This window comes from Polypterus senegalus, chromosome 8 (genome assembly GCF_016835505.1).
Source record: "Polypterus senegalus isolate Bchr_013 chromosome 8, ASM1683550v1, whole genome shotgun sequence".
Taxonomy (NCBI): domain Eukaryota; kingdom Metazoa; phylum Chordata; class Cladistia; order Polypteriformes; family Polypteridae; genus Polypterus; species Polypterus senegalus.
The window spans coordinates 89,860,287-89,878,410 of NC_053161.1; the positions used below are offsets into that span (position 1 = coordinate 89,860,287).

General features: G+C 37.6%; 1 protein-coding gene across 1 annotated transcript in view; it reads right to left on the reverse strand.

Annotated features, from left to right (window-relative positions):
* Nucleotides 1-18,124, reverse strand: part of LOC120534123 (kielin cysteine rich BMP regulator) — a 314,528-nt gene that overhangs the window by 108,061 nt on the left and 188,343 nt on the right. Inside the window, 1 exon segment of the mRNA XM_039761428.1 lies at nt 3,523-3,696. Within this exon segment, the coding sequence (XP_039617362.1) occupies nt 3,523-3,696 (174 nt within the window).

Below are 18,124 nucleotides of genomic sequence, written 5' to 3' on the forward strand. Positions count from 1 at the left end.
CAATAGACTTAAATGTCAGTGGGCTGGTTTAGTGGAAGGTGTGGACTTGTCTCATTTTGAACCACCAGATCTGATGACATATGAAGACTGCAGAATGCTAAAAAAACAGTTGAAGCAAGCCGGAGCAGATACACGTCATCAGGAGCGCATCCAAGTTCTTCAGTTTGTCTTTTAAATAAAGAAGGTATGTAATGGACAAATGGTCAAGCACAACTTTTAACACTTGGAGAGCAAATACTGCAAATCAAAGTGCAAAGTTATTCAACAGACTCTTTAAAAAATTAAGACATTTAAACATACCATTATAAAGCCACTGTACAAAAATTTTATTGGGGTGGAGTGTTGTGATGCGAGATTTTGCATATAACTTGATAAATACTTTGTATGTCTTTATTTGTAACTTAGGCAAAGGAATGTAATATTAGTGTTACATTTTTGATGATAACAGCAATGGTTTGATGGTTTATGAACATCCACCCAATCCCCCAGCCCCCTTAACCCACCAGGACTGAGTCTCTTTGAATTTTACGACAGGATTTGGTGGATGTGCCTTAAACCAGTTTGGCAAGTGTTTCTCTGCTAAAGTCTCTCAACCCTCCTGTAGGAAAGCCAGGCTGCCTAACTGCCAAGCTTTACCTTTACATATGGTATTGGGGGTGGCAGGTGTTAAGATGTTTTCTGTTCCCTCATTGGTCTGAAGTATGGCTGTTTGAAACTGGCTTGCATCAGAAGCCTTTAAGTACCACAATGTCCTATTGGCTGTAGGGGCCGGACAGAACATCTGTATAAATCTGCTTGCTTAACCTCACTCTCTCTCTCTTACTAACATCTGATGAAGGAGCATCACTCTCTCTTCCCAAACTGATGAACTCAAAGGACAACACAATGGTGATCACAGCTTGGCAGCCATATTGAAACAAGCATGCGGCCTGTTATGAAGAAAGCTGACCACAAATGATGCCTTAACTAGAGAAATTAAGTAACAAACAAGTCTGTGTGCCGCCTGAAACTACACATCACCATTAATTCAGGTTGTATGGTTGTCAATATTCAAATATACTTTGCATATTGTTACTATTTATGAATATTATAAATAATACATTGTTTAAATTGTAACTTAACTCCTGCTTGTATTTTACTACACCTAATTGCCTGAGGTTATAGATGTAGGTAAGTTATACACTATAATACCTTACAAAAAGTGGTAAATCAGTGAGATTTGAGGTGTTTTGACAAAGGATACTTATTAATAATACAAAAGGGGAAAGTAGTGCAATATAATACTCTACCAAGACAAAACAAGTCTATAATATCAATCAATATTTTTTACTAATAAAAGGCAAAGCCCTCACTCACTCACTCATCACTAATTCTCCAACTTCTGTTGTATGTAGAAGGCTGAAATTTGGCAGGCTTATTCCTTACAGCTTACTTACAAAAGTTAAGCAAGTTTCATTTCAAAATTCTACACGTAATGGTCATAACGGTCGATAACGGCCAACAACGTCCGCCATGTTAAACTTTCTTATTTATGGCCCTATCTTCACAAAATTTGGTAGGCTGCTTACCTGCGCTAACCGAAACCGATGTACATACTTATTTCGATTGTATGACGCCACTGTCGGCCGCCATATTGAACTTTCCAACGTCACTAATTTTCCAACTTCCCGTGTAGGTAGAAGGCTGACCCCATCTTCACGAAATTTGGTAGGCGGCTTACCTGTGCTAACCGAAACTGATGTACATACTTATTTCGGTGGTATGACGCCACTGTCGGCTGCCATATTGAACTTTCCAACGTCACTAATTCTCCAACTTCCCGTGTAGGTAGAAGGCTGAAATTTAGCAGGCTCATTCCTTACAGCTTACTTATAAAAGTTAAGCAGGTTTCATTTTGAAATTCTACATGTAACGGTCAAAACAGTCAACAACATCCGCCATGTTGAACTTTCTTATTCATGGCCCCATCTTCACGAAATTTGGTAGGCGGCTTCCCTGCGCTAACTGAAACCAATGTACATACTTATTTCGGTGGTATGATGCCACTGTCAGCCACCATATTGAACTTTCCAACGTCACTAATTCTCCAACTTCCCGTGTAGGTAGAAGGCTGAAATTTGGTACTTATTTCGGTGGTATGATGCCACTGTCGGCCGCCATATTGAACTTTTCAACGGTCTTTGTTACTTATGGGCCCCATCTTCAAGAAATTTGGTACACGGGTTCCCAACTCTAACTGAATCCTACTTACGTACATATATACGTCCATAGCCTGCAGCTCGGTCACCGTGTGAGGCGGCGTTGGGTCCCACATCCCAACGCCTCCCACGTTGTTGGCTGCCTGCCTATATAAGGCTGCCCGTCGCTCCAGTCTCTACCTTCCCTTCCTTGCTTCACCACGGGATTCACGTCTCCCTGCTGATAACTACAGTCTTGTTATTTAATCCACGGCTTCTCTGCTGTTTTATTGTTCATTTATTATGATTATAGTTATTGTGTAGGTATTTTAGACTTACTTTACATTGTTCAGGTACCCATTTCCTTTATCATTCCAACCGTACCCCATTAACATGTCTATCGAGGTGATCACCATCGATCAAAGAACTGTCACTTACCGAGTGGTTTCCATGCCCGGAGATGGCACCTACCTTTTCCATTCTCTTTGTTACATATTGCACGGCCATATCATGCTCACTCTTGATATCCGGAGGAATATTGTGTCTTATGTATTAAATGACTGGGACAGGTTCAAGGTGTGGACTGATGACGGTACAGGAGATAATTATTCTAAACAGGAGCACTAGAAGAGTGAAATGCTTAAGCCCTTCACCTATGCATCTGCATGTGAGTTGATGGCTGCCGGTGAATTGTTCGGTTGTCGCTTTCAAGTGTACCGAAATGGCCAAATATTTTACACCTTTTGACAACCGCCAATGCCTCTTAAACATCTTAGATTGACAGGTGACGATTTCAGTAGTGAACACTTTGATGTTTATGAATGTTTAAACTCTCAAAAGCTGGATGTGAAGTTATCGATGAAACCGGTTGTATACTTACAACGCTTGACAGATGCCAAATGTCTCTTCAACACAAGTCCTACAAATAATGTCGTAATTGAAACAAACCATGGAACTCAAACCGATTATGACAGCAGCAATCCAAGCTGTGAGATTTGAAACAAGATTACTGTTCACATGGCCAACTGTACGTTGCATGCTCAAGAGTAAGCTCAGCACACAGTTTGGTCATATTACAACCGTTGGCCAAACTCACAATGTGGTATACAAAGAGATCCTTAACAAATAATATTGGTATATTTTCCCTCAGTTTAAAAAGGTTTAATTTTCTTCTTAATAAAAATTTTAAGGCAGTACTTCGCTGCTGCGAAGCGTGGGTATTTTGCTAGTAAATAAATAATCAAATAGCTAATATCAATAAAAGAAAATATCCCTAAGGTTGCTGGTGTCATTGATATACAGCAGATGAAAATATTGTCGTTTTTGATAGATGAGTATTTCTTACCATTACAGTTGTTTCTGCAACAGGTTCCTGGCATTGGATATGTACAAACTGCACCAGGGCAGTCCCTGTTTTCACAGTTCACGTGGCCATTTACACAGATACACTCCTGACAGGGATTTAATGGATTAGGAAATTTCTCTCCATCCACAAACACACGGTTTTCAAATGTGCAATCTAAAAAACAGAACACAATATACATATTCTTTTCAATATACTGCCCATTGACTTATTTGAACCTTAGCATTTTCTTATTTTTTAATGACTATAAACATTTATATAAACTTAAATTCTCTCTATGTCTGTTCAACCTTCTGAAATTACCTTTAAGTAAAAATGTATTTAGAATTCTTTCCAAAATATATTTTTCACAATTTGAACTAAAAATAATACTAGAAGATAAAAGTATTGCATTCCTTACATAAAACATGAGATTAATTCCAAGAAACTATATGCAAAGCAAGATGCGCTGTTACATAATATTTTTTGCTTTGAAATACATCACAAATGAATAGTAAGCATTAAACATACTGTATATCAGTAAAGTTAATTACGTTATTTTTAAAGATATTCTCAAATACACTTTTGAAAGTGATCACACTTAAAAGCAACCTTGGAATCAAGATTTAAGAAGCCATTTTGCCTATTTGTAATTGTGGGCACAAAGCAGAAAAGAATACCAAAATACATGTGGGTCCAGTAGATACTTTATAAGAGGAATAAAACAAACAACTTTTAATAATTGTCCTTCAGCAATTGGTTTATATTGCACTAGTAGAGAATCAACAGGCAGCTATTTGAAAAGCTGCTGTTCAGAGTTTAATCTAATACTGACTAGTCACTTCTTGTTCTTCTTCTTTTGACTGCTCCTGTTAGGGGTTGCCACAACGGATCATCTTTTTACATATCTTTATGTCCTTTGCATCTTGTTTTGTTACACCCATCATCTGCATGTCCTCTCTCTCCACATCTTTAAACCTCTTCTTAGGCCTTCCTCTTTTCCTCTTACCTGGCAGCTCTATTATTAACATCCTTCTCCCAATATACCCAACATCTCTCTTCTGCAAATGTCCAAACCAACGTAATATCGCCTCTCTGACTACCAACCGTCCAACTTGAGCTGACCCTCTAATGTACTAATTTCTAATCCTATCCATCTTGTCACTGTGCACTTAAAATAAGCTGTCAGGATCCAAATCAAGGAAGGAAAACATTCCGTTTTCTGCAATACTTACTTAAGTAGGTCTGTCAGATTTGAGTGCTGGGAATGTTATTTTACTATTCAATTTATTCAGCATTTATTTTGCTTTTTTTGATGGCATGACTGCTGCAGTGATTCAGTTACCAGACTCATAAAATTCATCTCGTCTAAAGTTGGGTTCAGTGGTTTAACATCTGCCTTTATATGTGTGGGTTTTAATTTAGCAATTTCATACATCAATCATGGTGCCATTTTACGTTATCTACAGCTAAGTGTTTTACTTGGTAAATCTTAAGCAGTCAGTTAATTTTTTCTTTGTTATTTCATTTAACACAATTTTTCTTGTTTTCCAGGTATTTTAAAACAGTGGTTCTCAAGTTTAGTCCTGGGTTCCCCCTGTCATTTTTTTTCATACCAATCATGCATTTTTATGGAACTCCTGCTCTAATTAAGCAAGCTGTTATCTCCTAACTTTTATATTATAATGTCAATAAAAAAATATACAAATTTGTTTTGCTAAATTTTAATTGTTATTTAGCAAGCGTTAATTGGGATTATATTGGAATAATTTAGTGTTTTTCCTGGATTTAAAGTATTTTCATCATTATCATGTTTTCAGTTGAAACATTTTTACCATCATCATGGCTTAACTACTCATTTTCCAGGTGTTCTAGTTTTTAAGCTGTTATTTCTTAATGGCCTCACTAGTGGCACTGCCATTGAGTTAGCAACAGCCTTTCAGCATTCAGTTATGTCTCTCCTGGTTAGCTGTCATTAAGAGAACAGCATCCAAAGAAAAATGGCAAACTAACAGGAAAACAATAAAAGAGAGTTAAACATATATAGTGATTGCAAAAACTCTTTTTCTGGCTAAATCTTCAAGCATATGGGGTGGCTACCCTAAACCTTTTTCTGTGTTCTTCTCTTTTATTTACAACATATATCTGAAGAAAAATAAAATTGTATGTCGACTAATAGATGTGGCAGTATCCATTCTCAGATGGATTGCCCAATATGGAGGACTTAAATGTAAATATGCTGTTCTTCTTTATTCTTCTATTATTTCTTGGTTTAATGTTAAATGTAGCAATTAAGTTCATGTAGGAACTATATTCACAATCAGTGTTTTTATTTGTTGTCTATACATTTTGCATTGTACATTATTATAACAAACTTTGTTAACCAAAAGCTAAATAGCATTTTGTTTATCTCTCTATTATATTAAAAACGTTTTCTGTCATGTCTGTGTTATTCAGCCTTGACCACCCCCTCCACACTGCTCTTCCAATCATTACTTCTATTGCTCACACCACATTGTGAGACTCTCAGTGCTGCTAACTCACATTTCAACACAGTTGGTTATAATGGCAAGGCAGGAAAGCAAATTATCTATTCAAGAATGTCAACTTTTAGATTGTAATAGAAAGACAACAGCAAGAGCGGATAATGAGCATTGAAAAAAATAAAACAAAAAACAGCTGCATATAATAAAAATGAAGAACAAAGAGAATCATCCATTAATGAGAAAGAGAAAAATATCCCGAACAATATGCAAACAGAAAAGCAAAAAAGAAACACTTATAGAATGTAAGTTAGAGGATAAGTAATTATAATATTTTTTTTTTGTTGAAGCGTTAATGAAATTTAATTTTTTATTTACTTTTTATTACGTTTTATTTTTTTACGTTTACTTTTTACTATTTTTTTTTTATTGGTATTTAAAATAGACTGTTGCAGTGAAATACTCAAGTAGCTGATTTTCTATCTATAATAACTAAGATCCAAAGTCTTCCTCCCATGCCCTGCATACTCTTCTTTATAAATACTCTTATCGTTAAGTAGAATTGCTTTCTCTAAAAGAGGGGACCCCCCGAATGCCCTTCAAGATGCTCAGCTGCAATATAGCAGGTGCCCAGTGCCTGCCTCCTGGGGTTGGCAGAGCCCCCTTGTTAACAAAAATAAAAAATATCCAATTTCTCAGACACCCTTTAAACCCTGAATACATATGGTATGTTTTAACATATTATCAATGCTAGAGATCACTAACCAACACACAGATACGGAGACACACAGTAAAAGCGCGAAGTTCTTTTAATTCTTTGTCCTTCTTCACAGTGCCTTTCAAGCACCACAGCTACCATAAACAATTAAATAAACAATAAATCAACAAAATTGTCTTTCTTCCACACCTCCCAGCAAGGTCTGTCTTACTCCTCCTGACTACGGCTCACTTGCTGGGTTCCCAACAGTCCTTTAAATAGTCTTTGACCCGGAAGTGCTTCTGTTCTTCCGATCACGTGACTCATCCGCACTTCTGGGTCAGATGGGAAACTTAGGTTTCTTCTTCAGGGCTTCCGTTCTCATGACTTGACAGTACTTCAGGGCTATATGGGAAGCACAACTTCCGTAGCACACCCTGGAGGCACCCAACAGGGTTGAGATAGAAAACTCCAAGTCCCAGGATGCCCTGTGGGAATCTGGAGCACTGCTATACTCTAGGGGAGCTGCCATCTAGTGTTTTGGGGGAGGCAATGTCCAAAAGTAGCTGCCTCCCCCCCATCCTTTCATTCTCGGGGCATCCCAGGAGGGTTGAGCTGCCAGCCGTCCATCATAGTATATAAATAAATATCTCAAATTTAGCAGACTTATCTATAAAGAAAATGTGTAATGATTTGATTAAGGTGTAGGTTGATGCATGAAAATAATGGGTATCTTATTGAACAGAAATCATGTAAAGTCAAGAAATTGACTTTTTAGAGCAGCTTGAGGTTGCAGTATTTTCAATTAACTAATACTGAGCCACATAAATCTGCTATTTTTTGAGGTCACCATAAAACTCTTCTTTGCACAACAGTTGTTTTCTATACTCCATATCCATCCATCCATTTTCTAACCCGCTGAATCCGAATACAGGGTCACGGGGGTCTGCTGGTGCCAATCCCAGCCAACACAGGGCACAAGGCAGGAACCAATCCTGGGCAGGGTGCCAACCCACCGCAGGACACACACAAACACACCCACAAAACAAGCACACACTAGCGCCAATTTAGAATCACCAATCCACCTAACCTGCATGTCTTTGGATTGTGGGAGGAAACCGGAGCGCCCGGAGGAAACCCACACAGACACGGGAGAACATGCAAACTCACGCAGGGAGGACCCGGGAAGCGAACCCGGGTCTCCTAACTGCAAGGCAGCAGCGCTACCACTGCGCCACCGTGCCGCCCTATACTCCATATACATTTGATAATTTTTTTCCTAGAATTATTAAAATGCAAGTCAGCCAACCTAAAGGATGCAATACCACCGTTCAGGGAACATTTAAAAAGCAACTGAAAAAGCAGAGGGGGTGGATGGGAGCTCTAAAAGATCTTCAAAAGCTGCACTGATATGTCATCTGGCTCCATAGCTCTATTAAGTTTGACCTGCTTTAGAGATTTCTCCACTTCTGCTATACTATACTGCATTACAGAAAAAAAGTTTATTTTTTCCACAGCATCTCCCTTTGACAACAAACTGTGACTTTTAAACCTTAAATAAAATCAATTTAGCACATGGGTGAAGAGCACTGGTTCCTGTCTGCTCTAAAGATGATCTCCTTTTTAGTAGTATATGCTCAGATCACTTTCAAACCTTTCCAGACCACTGTATTACTATCATGACTCTTATTGCCTTGTTTTTCTGTCTATTCATTTTATTTGGATTAGTCGATCCTTCTCTATAAATCATCACTGTCTCCACCTTGTTGTCCCAGTCAGTATGCTGTTTTCTAAAACAAGTGCTTTAATAACTTTCATTATCCATGCTATTTTCATGCCAAATACCCAGTCAGTGCTCTTGTCAACTGTCACTATCTCACAGAAATTCATAAACATAATTACAGTATATGACACATCACTCAGTGTTTGTCAACACATTCCAGTCATTGCTATTCTGTCAGTTCATCTCTTATGAGTGGTTTCTTCAGTTTTACTTGCGGTTTGTATTGTGGTAATAAGTAAATGATGCCATGGTCTACAGCTGCTCTTTGATGTCATTCATAACCCCCAATTATATTTTCCTAGCAGTATTTTGTAGGTTCTCGTATTAATCAGTATACTGATGATAGTGTGGTAACAAAGATTGCAGTTAACATAAATTAAAATCACCAATCATGGTTTTAAATAAACTCTACGCTTTCATTTCAAGTTTTTGTAATGTATCATAAACCATTTCGATAGCAACTATTAATCAGCATTGGGTGGAATGCAAGTTAATGTCACATAAACTTGATTAAATTCATGTGGCAGACGTTATAGACTAAGTCCAATAGTGTTTATTTCAATATTCACAGAGAAACTGCATTCTCAAAAACTGATATCACTATATCATCACTTATTCAAGTAAAGACAGACCACTTGCCTGTTTTCCAGCAGTAGAGATGCTATGTTACTGTTCCTAGATAAATCAATTGGTTTCTATGTCTGTATATGGGGTTTATATGAGGGATTATACTGGTAAAACAAATGAGACAACTTTCTTGCAGACTTTTTCATTGGCAGGATTACAACTTGTCTGACTAATTCTACTAGCCTAAAGAATTGGCAGGTTTACGCTATATTAGATTCAAATGACAAGCAATCCTATTGAATGGAACTAAATTAAAAATTCAGTTTGTGCTATAACCTGATTTTATCTGAACATAATGATTTTGAACACAAAATGTTAATTAGGTCGAGAAATTAAATTTGACCCTAAAGTCTAAATTCATGGAAGTCAGATTATTTCATATTATGCTTTAAATTAAAAAAACAGTGCCCTTGATACTATGTATATGAACATAGGACTGCACAAAGCAAGCTGTCATCTAGTTAAACTAAAAAAAAGTTTTTAACCTTTAAGGCAGAGTCTGAAACTTTGCATTAAATAAACATTGCTAATCAATGAGCTGCATTCATACACATGTAAAAATGGATTATAAATTAATATGGTAGTTAATTTTACTCAATATACTTGAAAAAATATGAGGATATATCTGAGGTTCTTCAATGCAGATGCTTTGTGGACCCAATTCCAGTGAGACTGAGCTTTTGAGATGAAGACATAATGATACTGGTTTCCTGTTTATGATTTTTTTACTTTTGGACAGGATATATATGCAATGAAATATAAGATTTTTTTCCATGGATATTGTCACATTGTTTGCTATTGTAAAGCATTATTTATTGCTTGCATTATATTATAAACTTTTTTATCTACATGAAAACATGTGATTAAAACTTTATCTTAGCCCCCGCTAGAAACTACATGGGGGTAAGTAACATATAAGAAAATATCATTTTTGGGTGCAGTATTCCTTAACTGGGTTCTGCCACTTTGAAAAGTGACTGGCGCAACAGTATTTAAGCAGACATCACCATTAAGAAGGTGCTGAAATTCTGGATTGCTATTATTTGACTCAGAGCTAAATTTTGATTTTAGCTCTGCTTTTGACTTAGATTTTTTAGTTTTGTGATTTGGCCTCATTAAAAATGTGCATTGATTGTGTTGGCTTTGAGCTTCACTTATTTGGCAAATATATTTTTCTTGATTATCTCCTGGTCCATGTTAAAATAATTCTCCTGCTTTTTTCTTATAATAAGCAGAAAATAAATGAGCTGTGTCAAGCTGCTGTTGTATCGATACAGTAATGCTATGCTCGTAACATGAATTTAAAAGACACAACAAGGCAAGAATATGTAACTTAGAAAGAAATTTCTCATGTTGACACAAACCACCCGCATATCCCTCATTACAGCCCATAATTAGTGTTGATTGGCAAAATTTGCCAAAGTGGTTTTCACAGCAAATATATCGTGTTTGCCTGTAACCTTGTTTGCTGAATATTTTCCTGGAAATTCATCGTGTGGCCGGCTTAGGCAAACAATTTTTTCCAAGTGCTCCATGAAGCTTTGCAAGGCCAAACAATGCAAGAAACCATTCCCATGGCCAATATGTGCCCCAATATTGTTAACTCTGCCTGTGCAATAATCTATATTTTACTTATTTATTGCTCATTTGCAGCAATTTGTTGCATTTTCCATGTGGTATTCATTGAGTGTGAGTTTTTTGATGTTTGAAGAAGGTGGCACAGTGGTTAGCACTGCTGCCTCACTGCTCAGATCACGTTAGGGCACAATAATCAGCCCTGCATCGTTGCCAAACTTTTCTGTAGCCCCACAGGGACGCTAAAAAGACCACTGCACAATTATAATCCAATAAAAACTATTTCAATTCCTCCTTCCTTGTGACTTCAATGCAGTTTGCAGAGTTTGCAGAAGTTCATCAACATTTCTGTGATTTCACCAAACTCAAGGTGAAGTGAATTCAACAGGGTTCTCTCATCACTATTCATAATTATAGTTACTCCTTTTCTTTTATAATGTATCTATAACTTCAAATGTAAAATTGGGGAGGGGGTGTATGAAAGGGTAATTTTATCATTTACTTGCTTCATGTCAAATTAAAATGCACTTTACCAATGTAACCTTTCACCTAAAAAATAAAATTATTATGCTTTCAGTACAGGAATGATAATTTTATTTGTCATTAGAAAAATCATTTATAAAAATCATGTACTTTAAAAAGATTTATTTTAAATACAGCTGACCTGTATCCAGTGTTTAACTCTTTCAGGGCTGATGTACACTTTTGTCAAAAGGAGGTGTTGACAGTGTTAATCAACTGTAAACTGTGACAAACCCAACCGTTACATTTTAGTTGGACTCTCTTTGCTAGAAGGAAAGTTAGATTCATTGGTTTGACTAAGATTTCCTGTGCTCGTGTGAGTGGCAAGGCGCACACAACGGCAAAAATGGCACTGAGATCTGGCGAGTGATGAAAGCGAATGCTTAAAGCAAAATACTCCATGGACAGCGTTTTGCCTATTATCTCTGAACAGGACTATGACTAGTCAGACTCAGTTGTTGATACAAGTGATTGAAAACGAATGTGAGGTTTCAGCTTCAGCTGATCGGGCCCCAGCTAGTCGTGGTACTGACAATGTTTGCCAGGGAGGACTGACACTTAACAATGATAAGAGGTAGAAACCAGATTGTAATGCACTGCAACCGTGACAGCCACTGCTGCTGTCCCAGCCACACGAAGACAGCCTGGCAGCAAACCTGCCGCACATTCTTGGCAAACTGGCAGCCACAGCATGCAGCAACAGATGTTTTATGTTGATTTCTGACTGAAACCAATGTTTTTTGGAAAAAATATTCAGCCCTCAAAGAGTTAATGCATAATGACCACCTCCCCAAATGAGATGTCACAAAATAAAAAGATCATACATTGATTAGCATCTGTCAATAAAATATAGAGATAAAGAAAGAGTAACATGTCTCATCCAATATATTGTTGTGCTGTCCATGAGGCATGGGTAAAAACTAGTCCACAAGAAAGATATCCTTGGGGAAGCCGTTAATAATTAAGTAAACTTTATCCAGAATTATTCAGCAATAAATTTGCATTGAATTTAATAAAATAGATGCTGCTTAACAGGTTGTTGCTCTAGCTCAGAGTAGGGAGCGCTTTTAGCGTGCATCCATACACCAAGCCAGTGAGCAAACAACAACAAAAAACCAGTGCTTTTACTGTGCATGATAACCAAGACAACTCACCATGTGTCAAAGTCACCCTGAACTTTAGAGCAGATGACATTTACAACATATTTGTGTTGGTAACCTTACTGGCAAAATGAACTGTTCATTACCTTTAAGTTCTACTTTCAGCTAATATAGCAAGCATGTGGAAAAATTAAAACAGCTATGAATTATTTTTTTAAAATACAGAGTCTATGACAAGTGTACAGAAAAGTTAAGCCTGTCCTGTGATCGAGAGTTTTACATTTTTTGGAGTCACTATCACTGATTGCCTTAAGGGAACATAACATTATCTCAGATATTGCCAGAAAAGCTCATCAACACTTGAGTTCTTCCCTCAGGTCAGAAAGCTACTCAACAGCCATTTTTCCTGACTAATCTGATGTTGCTTTTAATTAATGAATGATTTTATATTTACCATCTGTATTTAGATTCATTATGTATTGTTTGTATGGTACTACTGTCATTAGTCTGTTAGAGGCTACATCTAAAAATTTCATTGTACTAAAACACATGGCAGTTCATTTGAAATTGAAAAAATAGTATATAAATGAAAATATACAGAACAACCCAATGCACAAATACAGAGTTCTATCATAAAGCTGTAAAATTAGTCCATATAGGACTCAATGTTGGGAAGTGTAAGTCCCAGATCAGATGTGTAACTACTTAATTCTTAGCTTTCTTGGGAAGTTAATCCATGTGAAGTACTAGCCTGAAATCTGCATAAATAAATGAAAAATATTAGTTTTAAAAATTGTGTAGAGGCTTATAATTATCAAATGATGGTACTCTATTGTGGGTGGAAAAGTGTCGTATGATTGACAGTGCTGTGTCAGCTCCAGAACCCCAACGTTGAGTCCTATATGGACTTTGTTGCTCCTTCTGTGCAAGTTTTACCTTCGGAACCTTAGCTATTTGCCATCTCTAATCTGACTCTAAGTGAGTGAAGGTATTTGCAATAGAATAAGCACCCTGTTTACGACTGCATCTTGCCATGTGCTCGGAGGTACCAGGATAGACATTAACTCTCCAAATTTCTAAAATGATATCCTTAATAGTCTTACAAAGGTAAATATACTAGAAATCAATAAGGATATAAGAGGTATCTTAGCGCAAATAATTGAAATTAACTACTTGGCACATGTAAGTAGAAGTCAAAGGAAAGAACAATGTGAACTTCTACAGTTCAATTATGTTAATCAGTAGCAAACTGGAAACCTTCCCTGGGTTTTCTTGCTTGGTTATCATGCTATTTATTTATAAGTAATTAAAATATAATTACATCAAAAAGCAAATTACTCAGAAATAATGCAAAAAAGATTATATGAACACTGAAACAGATTTTAGCTTTATAAAAGTAACAGAATTTTTCACTATCTATAGTCTCTCTAAAGAATTATAATGTATTATTAAATTCTAAAGTTACAAAAACTCTTAATATATTTTTAAAAAACATTGTTCCACAATCCCTTCCTTTCAAAGATCCAAGAGGACACTGGGAAAATGACCTCTCAATTAATATATCAGAAAAGGAGTGGAAAGTAGCAATGCAGAGAATTCACTCAAGCTCCATATGCAAAGCATACAATTATACAACTCAAAATTATATATCGAGCACATCTGTCTCGACTAAAACTCTCCAAAATGTTTCCAGGGCATGATCCAACCTGCGAACGTTGCAACCAAGCCCCAGCCTCACTAGGTCACATGTTCTGGGCCTGCTCCAAATTAACATTATTCTGGACAAAAATTTTTAATTACCTCTCAGACAGCCTTGGACTCACAATCCCTCCTAACCCATTAACAGCTGTGTTTGGGGTTCTTCCAGAGGGGCTTAAAGTGGAGAAAGACAAACAAATTGTGATTGCATTCACTACACTGTTGGCACGCAGACTTATTCTGATAAACTGGAAGAACCCAAACTCTCCTCTTTTAAGTCAGTGGGAAACTGATGTGTTATATTATTTAAAATTGGAAAAAATCAAATACTCAGTTAGAGGATCTGTGCAGACTTTTTTCAAAACATGGCAGGATCTAATCAGTAATATTTTGAAATGAGTTTATAAAGCACAGAGAATTTGTTGATTTAGGTATTTTTACAAGCCTTAAATTTTACACCGTCTGGCTTGCTCTCTCTCTCAGGGGTGGGGATCGATCTGTACTTAGCATAATTCTTTTTTTTTTGTAAAAACTTGATTGCTATGTATTGATTGTAATAAAATTAATAAAAAAAAAAAAACATTGTTCCCTATCCTACTTAAGTCCTTAATGACACTGAGGTGACCTCTCATTCATTACGCTATTTCAAAAGAAATACAATGTACTGGTCAAAGGAGGATTTTTTACACTGTAAAGGTCATGGAGAAAAGCCTAGTAAATGATGATCATATGTTGAAAATGAACAGATACTGACTAGCTTTAATCAAGAGAGTGAAAGAAGCTGAAGTAACAGCTAAAACAAAGAAGACTTACATAAATAAAACAAGAGAAATTGGTATTTTAATTGGTTTCACATTTGCTTTCTTAGAATACTATGTAATTTTCTATGAAAACTGATTTGTCAGCTATGTAATCACTTATATATGCTGAAAGCCTATGAGTAGCCTGGAAGAGCAACACCAGCAAAATCATTTGCTTTTAATTTCAGAAATGAATTTCATTTTCATAAAAGATAATGTTCAGCTTAAACATGATGAAAGTATACTCTATGCAGCAGAAGACCCCACCGGGTACCACTCATCTCCACTACAAATAGGAAAAAGAGGCTACAATTTGCACGAGCTCACCAAAATTGAACAGTTGAAGACTGGAAAAATGTTGCCTGGTCTGATGAGTCTCGATTTCTGTTGAGACATTCAAATGGTAGAGTCAGAATTTGGTGTAAACAGAATGAGAACATGGATCCATCATGCCTTGTTACCACTGTGCAGGCTGGTGGTGATGGTGTAATGGTGTGGGGGATGTTTTCTTGGCACACTTTAGGCCCCTTAGTGCCAATTGGGCATCGTTTAAATGCCACGGGCTACCTGAGCATTGTTTCTGACCATGTCCATCCCTTCATGACCACCATGTTCCCATCCTCTGATGGCTACTTCCAGGAGGATATTGCACCATGTCACAAAGCTCGAATCATTTCAAATTGGTTTCTTGAACATGACAATGAGTTCACTGTACTAAAATGGCCCCCACAGTCACCAGATCTCAACCCAATAGAGCATCTTTGGGGATGTGGTGGAATGGGAGCTTCGTGCCCTGGATGTGCATCCCACAAATCTCCATCAACTGCAAGATGCTATCCTATCAATATGGGCCAACATTTCTAAAGAATGCTTTCAGCACCTTGTTGAATCAGTGCCACGTAGAATTAAGGCAGTTTTGAAGGCGAAAGGGGGTCAAACACCGTATTAGTATAGTGTTCCTAATAATCCTTTAGGTGAGTGTATATCTCGTAAATTGTTTGGTGTTAATAATAATAACTGATATATCCCAGAAGAATGCTAACAGCTTAAATATCACATAAATTTAATTTCTATAATGTATTAAAACAGCACAACCATTTTTATACAACACTGCCCTCAAATGACATGGTGACAGATTTGATGCGTTATAGAACTCAATTAAGAGTCAAGCTATCTCAGATTAAGCCACCTTCTTTTACTATTAAGACATACTTTACTATACCTAAATTGTGGGATACAGATTTCCACTGTTTTTTGGGTGCAATATAAACCAGAAATAGCAGATGGAAAGTTGTCAAATGCACAAGTCAGATAGTGATTTAGCATAGCCACTACTCCCGCTTCCATCCCTAGAGTGGAGGGTCCCACCTGAAAAACAGGGATTTAACTTCTGATTCCACCTTCATCTCCTCCCCTTCTAGTAACCATTTATAAAGGATACTGTTAACAGGAAGTGGTTGTCATTTGTTTGGTCCAGTAGACTCTTAAAAGCACTTCTGCTAAACAGATAGACATCTGTAGAAGGACATCATCCTTTTTTGTCCATTGTGATGGATGGCCAGAGTTTCAGTCTGGTCGGGACATCCCTCAACTGAAAGAAAGAGTCTTTTCAGGGCACTACATCCCCCGGTACGCTATATGGCAGCTCCCCTGGACGGAAATGGTTCCCCGGATTCCCAGAGGGCAGCATGGGACATGGAGTCCGTTTCTTCAGCCCTGTTGGGTACCGTGGGTGCCGCCAGGGGGAGCTCACCGAGAACCTGGGAACTATTACAGTAACGCTAACCCGGAAGTACTTCGGAGTCACGAGGACGGAAATCTGCTGTACTTCCAGGATATTTGAAGAAGGTGTTTGACTCAGAGAAGGAATACTTCTGGGTCATGGACTTTAAAAGGACTATGGGAAACCCAGCAGATTGAGCTGGAGTTGTGAGGGAGTGTTACGGAACTGCTAGGAGTGGAGGATTGGTTATTGTTTATTATTGATTATTGTTATTGATTTATTAGAGAATTGCGGAGTGTGCGGTGCTTTGTGCACTATTATTGAAAAAATATTATTAAAGAATCTTCTCGGTGTTTTAAACGAACATGTGTCTTGGACGTCTGTCTGGTGGGTTCAACGGGGCAACAGTGCCTCTAGCGTCCACACCATCCTTTATACTTTCCTATTTTTCTCATTTTCTTTTACATACTCTTGGTCAAGTAAACAGAGTTTTCTGGCTGGAAGCCAACTCTTTATGATATTTTGTCTTTGTTTACTTTTAATAATAATACATTTTATTTATATAGCGCCTTTCCCATGGTTAAGGTTAACATTGTTAAGGATGTTTGTTATCTGGCAAAAGCTGTGTATAATGTTCTTTAGGCTGAAGTAGCGACACACTCAGAATAATGTTTCGAATACTGTTTATTTTGAACATTATTTAACCAACTCTCCATACAGCGTGCTTTTTAAAAACCACACCCTTGCCTCAGATGTCATACGTCCCAAAAGATGTAGACCATAGCAATCAATACCTGAACATAAAGTAATCGACAAAAGTATTATTGAACAATCATATACAACATTACCCCAATTGAATTAGGTGTGAAAAGAGGTCAGAAAGTCCTGGAAGCAGGTAGGCCTTGAATGCAGTCTTGCTGCTCAAGATATTGGGGTTCCACTGCTAGCAATGGGTTGAGGATCCATATTCTGGGGAAGAAGAAGGGGGGCCTGGGACATCCAAGCTGTGTCATCTGAGGTAGGGTTGCCCTTGATGATGCTATCAGAACCTTGCGCAACCTGCTGGCGTGCCACCGAGACCCATCCATTAACTGAAAGGTTGCAGGTTCAAGCTGACTCTTAATCTGAAGGGGTGATGACCAGAAGGAGTGAAACTTGTTAGAGAGACATGGGCGGCAGACCCTAACCCAGTCCAGCACCTTGAAATTGGAAATCCATATTCTCCTCTTCCTGTTGAAATGCTGGGACTGCTTGTCGTTTTTGCATGTTTGACTCAACTGACTTGGTGGGTGAAAAAGATGTAGGGGGATGAAGCCTATGCAAGGGTAGTTCCAGCTCACGGCCTAGCACGAGTTTGGCTGGGGAAACCCCAGTCATGACATGCTAAGCAGCTCTATAATGCAGCAGGGTCTGTCATAGTTCTTTATCAAAAGAGAAATCGTGCGACAGGTGAGCCCTGAGGCCATTTTTTATGCTTTGATTATAACGTTCAACCTAATCATTAGCCTGGGGGTGATAAAAGGATGTTTTAATATGCCGTGTACCCCGGTTTTGGACAAAATCAGTGAACACAGAAGATGTGAACTGTGGAGCATTA